The sequence below is a fragment of the Hipposideros armiger genome, unplaced genomic scaffold (genome assembly GCF_001890085.2).
Source record: "Hipposideros armiger isolate ML-2016 unplaced genomic scaffold, ASM189008v1 scaffold_266, whole genome shotgun sequence".
NCBI classification, from domain to species: Eukaryota; Metazoa; Chordata; class Mammalia; order Chiroptera; family Hipposideridae; genus Hipposideros; species Hipposideros armiger.
The window spans coordinates 531,140-540,256 of NW_017731616.1; the positions used below are offsets into that span (position 1 = coordinate 531,140).

A 9,117-nucleotide genomic window follows, 5' to 3' on the forward strand; every position below is an offset into this window, starting at 1 on the left:
ATTGGAATTTTATTAAAATTTAGGTTCTCAACATTGAGCCCTACATAATATAAGTTCATTTCCTTTTCCATTTGACAAACATTGTTTTCTTGCTTGTGTTCCAGTCTTCTAGGCAAGCTAAGGCACTGATAAATTTTTATGTCTACACTGATGCTCTATTATAGATAATACATGCCAATTTTCTTTCTCCATAAAATGAAGCACTATTGTAAGAAAGAAATCACCTGAAATATACTGGAAATATAATAGGAACATATTTTGGGTGGATCCTCATTGTTGATGTTTTCTTTTGATTCCAATTTTACAGCAATGCAGATAGAAATGTTCATTAGGGAAAAAAATATTCTAGTGATTTAGATGGAGTGACAAATGCTCCCACACAGAGGTCAGCAAACTACAACCTGTCAGCTGAATCTGACCTGCCTCCTCTTTTTGTATGGCGTCTGAACCAAGAATGGTTTTTACATTTTTAAATGGTTGGGAAAAAAATCAAAAGAAGAATACTTTATGACGCATGAAATTTATATGCCTCCATAAATGAATTTTTATGGAAACACAGCCACACTCATTGGTTTCTGTGTTATCTGTAGCTGGTTTTGCACTACAGGTGGAGAGGTAAGTAGTTATGACAGAGACCATATGGCTCAAACAACCTAAAATATTTATTATCTGACCCTTTATGGAAAAAGTTTGCCAACCCCTGGTCTAGCATCATTCTCTACTCATTGCTCAATTACAACACCCTTTCCTTATAGGTGTCTCGGCTCAACTCACCAGTACACGTCTGCGGAGAAACACATCTGTTGGCACCCCGTTCTGGATGGCCCCTGAGGTAAGCAGAGGACATCTATTTCTATGTGTTTGTTGAATGCCTTGACACTATGCCTTTTAATGGGAAAGTCATATGCTTCACACAATTTTCAGGAAGAAGAAAATCCTTTATCCTCATTGAACTGTGAGAGTTCTGGTTTGGTGAGTGATAATGATAACACTTAATCTCAGAAAAATAGGAATAAGCCACTGCTAGCCCATAGGATGCCTTCATGCCATTAGAAAAAGGTGCCCCCTCCATAAAAGTCAGCCCTCTCCAAGGGTCATGGCTTGGCCTCATCCAGACTTCATGTAAATTAGAAAAAGTCACTTTCCCTGGATAGATGCAGTTCCAGTGACACATGGTTTGGTGAAGAGACATATTTCAGCTCCAGCTGGTCTACAGAACTATATATAGTGGTCCTGGTTGGTTTGGGGTTGTTGTTCTTGTTGTTTTGTTACCAGGTACATAGCAACTAGTCTTGTACACTTTTTTGTTTCCCAATTAAACCTGGAATTTGGTCCTAATTTAGTTTTGGCATCATCACAGAACCCTCTGGGAGATAACATGTAGAAGTTTGGGGAATCTTCCAGCTAGATAAAGCATACCATGAAACACAGGTACAGTTTTTCTTGTGAACTCAGCATTTAATTCCACAGTATTCTGGCCTGTGCCTGAGAGCAACTCTCTGAGATTAAGCAAATGTATTCTTCTAATAAGAGGACTCAGGCAGTCATCTCTTAGAGGTCTTTCCATCCTCATTTTGTCTGTACGGTTTTCCTTCATCTGTGGGACTGCCAGAGTGGTTTCCTAACAGTAGCTGGTTCACACCAATCTGCTCAGATTTCTTCAGTGGCTCCCTGTCATCTATGGCCCTCTTTTTCATACTTGGGTAATAGACCCATTTTAGAGAACAAGAAAAACCCTGCAGATTCCAGTGTTTACTTCAATCTTAAATGTTTCTTAAAGAGGTTTTAAAAGACATGAAACTAGAAATAAACTCCCAGTCACTTATATTTATAGAACTGTAAAACCAAAAGGAAAAAAATGTATTATGAGAAACCTACAAAGCCAGCAACATTCAAATAAGCAGCTTTAATTTCATGAGACAAATGACATTGTTTTGTGAAACTCAGTTGTTCTTTGCCATGTGAATATGTTTCAGAGCATGACAGCACAGATTATTTTATTTTGTCATACTTGCTACCATGTACCACGTGGTGACCCAGTTCTCCCACCGCTGACTCTATTTCAGCTAGGTGAGCTCTTTGTTCAAACAGCATCTCCTTTGGCCTCTAACTGGTACCCTCTCTGTTGGCTTGGTGCCAGCTTAATAATAAACGTCAACATGGGTATTGAAATTGTGTGGTACATGGTCATTCAGGTGATCTGGAATATGTTTTTACCATTATTCTTCTCATTTCATTATTATTAATAAAATTATTGAAACAGAAACAAAACAAAAATTTTCATAGGGATCTCATGCATCCCATTTTGAGAAACACTGCAGGACAAAGTCAAGGCTTCTCTGGATGGCAAACAAAGAGCTTCGTATTCTAGTCCTTATCTACCTGTCCAGCCTCATTTCAGATTAATTTTTCCAATTACTTGTACTTAGTGCTTTAACAGTAGTGAACAACAGGTAATTCTTCAAATTCATCCTGATATATCATTTCTTTAAACACTTTCATGGATTGCTGCATTGTCTGGAGTGGCCCTCAGAATTTTGGAACATTCTCCCTCAGTCTTCAAGTCTCAGTTCAAATGCATCTCCCCTGCGGGACCTTCCCTAATCCCTGACTAACACTGAGGCTTCTATCCCCAGGCTTCCACTGCAGTCTTCACACCCTCCATTAGCACACCATAGCTATTCTATTGTAATTGCTGGCAGGCAGGTCTCCCATCTGGACCCTAAACTCAGGTAGGGATTTGGGGCACCCACCTCTCAGCATAGTGCTTGATACAGAGTAGGTCCTTGATAGGCATCTGTTGGATGAATGGATCCATTGGTAAAAAAGCCAAAAAGAGAAGATGAATTTGGAGGGTAATTTGAAGAGGGCTTTAACACTATTGGCATTAGCAAATTTCTCTGTATATTTTAATTAATCTGTTATTAAAGGAAAGCATAACTGAGGCCACTGAACTCAAATTTGAGGTGATGTAACAAGGAAAAGGGCGATCCTGTTCTTGGAATCACAAAATGTAAATAACAGACGCTTGCTTTTGGCTTTGTACATTTGTTATGACTTTTCACTTTCAGCTGGGTTGAATAAAATATGTGGAGTATTTCTATAAAAGGCAGGGTCGTGGTCTGTGGTGAGCTTCTGTTTCCCAGATCGCCTGGAACTTGTTCCCTTCTCGGTGGGACAAAGCCAGTGTCACATCTTGCCTGATGTAGTGGGTACATTAAGGAGCAGGCAGATGACAGTGTGAAGACCTTGACAGTGCCTTCAGGAGCAAGTGCCTGATGGCTATGAGCATGCCTCAGAGATTCTCTCTGGGTGTGTGCTTGTGGCCATTTTGCTCTGAGGCCCAGGCTGCAGTTCTGGGGACTCAAGCCTACACAATCCTTAGGCTTTTATTTTCCCAATGGAGAATTGCTTTCTAGCAAAACCTCTTTTTGCTCCATAATCCTCCATAAGCATGTCCACACGAACAGTTTCTTGTCAGTTTGATTCCATAAACCATTGTACTCTTAACTGTGAGCAAGGTTTGGGGTCAAGAGCAGTCCTTGAAAGTATAATGAGTAATGGTTCAAATGAACATTGTCTTCATGTTGTGGAGGTGTAAAAACATATACTGTAATTTTACCTTCTAAGTTTTTCTAGCTGAACTAATATTAAAATTAACAGGCAGATCAACAGGAGACAAGTATACAAAATTTATTACAGATGTACATGCTGGAGGGCAGGGAGGGGTCATAAGATATGAGACCTAAAAACCCATTGGGCAGTTGACCCTTATATGGAATTAAGGAGAAAGGTGTGTGGGGGTGTATGGTTTGGACTTCAAAGGGCAGGAAGGCATTTCCCATGGAGATGGAAAAGCAAATGTTTGGCAAATAAATGTTTGCTGGCTCTTCTTCAACAATGGCACACAGAGAAGACTTTGAACAAATGGGATTTGCTAGGTTCCCCCGTCTACCACACCTACTTCAGATTAAACTACAGTTATCTATGATGATATAGCCCTTCCTGGAGCAGTTCCTCTATCTAAATTCCTTTTAGGCAGTAAGGTAAAATGTTCTGAGTCTTTTGTTTTTTAAAAACCAGCTTACAATCAATATCCCAAAAGGCATATTTTGGGATGGCAAACTCTGCTTTTCTTCAATATGATGACCTGCATAGTATTGATCTTAATATGTGTCCACTTATGCTTGTGTGAATAAGTGGTACTTAAATTAAATATGACAACAATGTACTCATGCCATTGCCAGTGGAATAAAATCATTGCAGGCGACCAGTTTTTTTATTTTGAAAATGTAGCTGATTCTATTTTATTTTTGAGATATTGAACCAAATTATTCTTTTCCCATTTTTATTTCCATTTGTATTTCACCAGCTTGAATAACTGCAATATTTAATTCAAATAGGCTATACTACAAACCAGGTAGCTAATGGAATGTGATCGTACCACAATCAAATGTTGACAAGCAGTCCAAATGCACACACAGTTCACCAGGGCAGCTGGAAGCTGCAGCTTGAATTAACTATCCTATTGTCAAGATTCTCCACTTATTTCCTCTCACTGCCTCACTTGGATATTACGAAAGTTGAAAACACAGTGAGTGAAAGCAGTATCATCGCACTAGTGTAGGAGAAAAATTCTAGGGAATGCCCTTAGTGTGATGGTGCTTTGAAACAATACTACTGGGGAAATACTGCCTGGCTTGGTAAAAGGATTAATCTAAAAGTGAAGATTAGTATAATTTTTTACTAACTGAGTATATCAGTAGCATACTGTGACTCATAGAAGATTATTTTAAGAGGGAAAGAAAAATGTGCAACATGAAAAGTATGTGTTTAACAAACTACCCTGAGCAAAAGGACTTAAACAATAGGAAATTAAGTTTCTCACATAATCTTGTAAGTGCAGAAGTTGGTAGTTCTAGAGTTTATTGATTCAGCAGCCCAGTAAAGCTATCAAAAACCCATGTTCTTAAATTTCCCTGGCTGTGACCACTGCAAGCAACATGGCTTCATTGTTAGGGACTGACTTGGGGGGAGGTTATGGTAATATTGCCTGTGAGTATCTGAGAGGCAGTAGTGGCTCAGCATTCCAACAGCCACCAGTGAAATCACCCACAGTACAATCAAACACACACACTGCCTTCCTGCCCATTTGCTCCCATGAGGCTGTTCTTGTGGCCAGTGGAGAAATTAAAGTGAGTTCTCCTCCTGTCCTGGGGTCAAAGTCTTGTCCACTCTGTATTAGTTTCCTAGAGCTGCCATAACGAAGTAGCACAAACTGTGTGGCTTAAAACAACAGAATTTTATTATTTCACAGTTCTGGAGACTAGAAGTCTGAAACCAAGGTGTCAGCAGGGCATGTTCCCTCTGAAGTTTCTAGGATCCTTCCTTGCCTCTTCCTAGCTCCTGGCAGTTTACTGGCAATTTTTGGTGTTTTTCGGCTTACAACTGAAAATCTCCAATGTCTGCCTTTGTCGTCACATGGTGTTCTCCTGTGTGTCTCTGTCATCATACGGCCATCTTCTTAGAAGGACACCAGTGATTTTAGATTAGGGGCCCACCCTACTCCAGTATGACATCAACTAATTACATCTGCAATAACCCTATTTCCAAATAAGTTCACATTCTTTGGTTCTGGGGGTTAGCACTTTAGCATATATCTTTTGGAGGACACAATTCAACCCATAATAACCCTCCAAATACTTAGCATCCCTTCTCTGTATTAAATAATTCAAGTTTCCAAGATAATGAACCAGGCGTTTGGAACCTAGAGGTCTGCTTGTTATAGGCGCTAGTTTAGTTACAGAGGTAAGCTTGGCCTGTCTTCACACACACACACACACACACACACACACACACACACACACACACACACAAACACACAAACACACACATGCTGCTCTCTCAGGTGTCTGAGGCATACACAGTTCTTTGTGGTTGTGCCAAGAATAACAAATTGCCTTCCCCGTAGGGGCCCTTAACACCTTCAGAATTTTGCTCTATCTTACTTGCTCTCTGACCAAGGATTTTTTTTTATTATTTCCTGAGTTGTTTGGCCCAGGTCACTTCCCTCAACCTTTGTTTACACTGAGCCTCTGGTCTCCCTGCCTGTGATGTTAGCCACATATATACAGAGGTGCCAAAAAAGTGTATACACATTTTAAGAAAGGAAAAATCTATTAAAATTGTAATACCCAATATATACCAGTAACAAAAGATGAATACAAGTCACATTTGACTTCTGCAATTATAAGTGGTACTGAGTGGTTACTATCAGCGTCCAGATGCTTCTGATTATGGCAAACTACTGCTTGAGCAATGTAGACCAAAGTGTCCATTTGTATACATTTTTTTGGCACCCCTGGTATATGTATGTGTGTGTGTGTGTGTATTTATTTTTCTTTAACACAGTCTTTCCATTAGCCATGTTTATTGACCCTTTTTGCCTCTACTGTTTTCTGACACCCAGTTTCTTATAATAAATGATATGAATAATAGTATCTGACATTTGCATACAAGTTTTACAAATATTATTTTTGCGTGCTCACACCTACCTGTGAGGATGCCAGTTAATCATGATTATAGTGGCTTTATAGATATGGAATCCAAGGCTGTCAGGCTAAGTGCCCAGGGACACTGAATGGATAGGTGGGGAATAGTGACTAGAATCTATATGTTGTGACTCACTTGAACTAAGGGATTTTCAGTACAACCCATGCCCACTGTCGATATTGGTATTGCTCAGCTAATATTTGCAGCAGCACATGCTAGGTAATATCCTGATCTGTAGCAAAAAGGGATCTAACCCTAATTTATGTTTATTTTGTTGATAGCAGCAGGTTAAGGTCCTTTCCCACCATTACATGTAATAAAGAATTAAACTGAATGTTTATAAATGACTGAAACCCAAGAAAAGGAACCAAAGTTGTCATTATTGTTTTTATTGAAGACATTTGTAGACTATATTAAAATAATGTCTTATAGTTAGCTGGTATGCATGGTCGTGGCCATGCTGATTGCTAAAACACTGAAATACTTCTATTCTGGGTGGCAAGTGGCTGCTGTCCAGAAGTGTTCTTCAGCCACCAGAGGTGCCTGTTTCTTTCCCTAGGACACCCCAGATCTTTTAATGGTTCAGCAACTACAGGAGGGTAATGTCTGGCAGGCAGGGGACCTCAAGGACCAGTTTCAGTGCCATGAGCCAGCTGATTGTCAGGTAGTATAATTATTGTGCCTGCTGAGCAAGTGTGTACAGTGGAAAGGAAGCTTGTACTTACTGAGGACCCGCTAATACACCAGGGCTAGGATAGGTGATTTTTTTTTTATCACTTATCTAGGTGATTTTTTAATACATTATTTTATTTAATTCTCACAATAGCTCTCTATAGTAGACATTATTTTCTCTGTTTTACCAGTGAGGGAAGTGAGACTCAAAGAAGTGTAGGAAATATTGCCACAGGGATATGAAAGATAGTTTGGGGAATATAATCAATAATGTTGTAAATATTTTGTAGGGTGTCAGATGGGCACATGTCTTGTTAGGGAGACCACTTCATGGACTGTGTAGATGCCTGATCACTGCGCTGCACAGCTGAAGATGAAGCTGAATAATATTGTATGTCAACTATAATTTAATATATATATATATAGTCACAGAATGTGGAGTACAGCATAGGAAATAGAATCAATAGAATTGTAATAGATATACATGATGTCAGAGGGGCAACAGATTGGGGGAGGGGAGTTATCACTTTCTGAGGGGTAAAATATATAACTATTACNAAGCATTGATCTCATACATCTTATATGGTGCCCTATTGGTAAGAATATCCACTGAGTTGGGGATGACAGCAGGGGGGGACAATTTGTCATTGTTTACATCCCCATTGCATAGCAACAAGGGGAAATCTCATAATATGCAAGGTGTATAACAGCAGGGAGGTTAGCTAAATGTGGACTTTGATTAGCTTTTTAATAGTTGAGTAATTGTTTTAAAATAACCATGTAAATTTTCCCTCTCTCTTTCCTGTTGTTTGGTGGTGGTGGGATGCCATGCAGGGCCTTCAGCATTTGCACAATAACAGAATCATCCACCGTGATGTCAAGGGGAATAACATTCTTCTGACAACAGAAGGAGGAGTTAAGCTCGTTGACTTTGGTAATGACTGCTTTTCGTTTGTTTTCTTGATGTGTGCAGTTTAGCCAAGGGCAACAATTTATTGCAGTCTCAGAAGACTTGGGGCCTCTCTGCTACACTGTGGGCTGAGGGACTTTTCCAGTCAAACACAAAAGTGGGGGGTTTACCAGATGGATCACCCTAGGAGATGCTGTTTGCTAATCTATTTTCAGCTTTAGGAACACTTTTATTAAAGATGGAAAACAAAAGTGTTTTGAAGGAAGAATTTGACAAAAACTTTTTGCTTTTCTGGGAAGAATTTCTCGTCTCAGGGCAATTGTCTATAATTTACATTTTGTCATTTCTTCTTTTGCATATGAAAAGAGAAAGCGGTTTGGTCTTTCAAACGACTTTCTCTAGCCTTAGGCATACTTATTCCCAGTGAGCAGAAGGTAAACTAGTCCTTTGGGTCTGGGAACTAACATCCCTTTAAATTGTGATTATTGCTGCTACACGTGAGGCTGGTTGAACTGGAAACATTAACAGGAACTGAAAGTATGAGAAGAAACGCAGAGCAATATTACCTAAGGCCAGAGAACCATTAAATATCCCCTTGCAACACTCTTGTATTGATAGTCACAAACCAAAAATCACTTGGTTTTCCTTTTTAAGTTTATTGAATGGTTAACCTTCTAAATGAGTTCAACAACAATTAGTACTTCAGTATGATTGTTATAAATAATAAGAAAACATTTACAGAAGCACTTTTTAAAATGTTCTTTATCAATGTCAACATAGTAGGAGAAAAGACTGATGATTTTGAATAGTCATTGCTTTATTGGTAAGAAGAGTTTGTGTTAAAATGTATCAGTGAATCATTTGCTCAGAAGAAATTGCTCAAAAATAAATGAAGTTACTTTGGGTGTATTGGTTTACTTACTAAAGAGCAAGCAAAGAAAAATAGCAGGGGGGCACTTTAAGTTTTTATGCTCCTCTTTCTA

General features: G+C 39.1%; 1 protein-coding gene across 1 annotated transcript in view; it reads left to right on the top strand.

Moving 5' to 3' along the window:
• MYO3B (myosin IIIB) overlaps window positions 1–9,117 on the top strand; it is a 443,683-nt gene that overhangs the window by 23,123 nt on the left and 411,443 nt on the right. Inside the window, exons 5-6 of the mRNA XM_019656795.1 lie at window positions 8,059–8,158; window positions 8,537–8,568. Coding sequence (XP_019512340.1) covers window positions 8,059–8,158; window positions 8,537–8,568 — 132 coding nt within the window. The remainder of the gene's footprint in view (window positions 1–8,058; window positions 8,159–8,536; window positions 8,569–9,117) is intronic.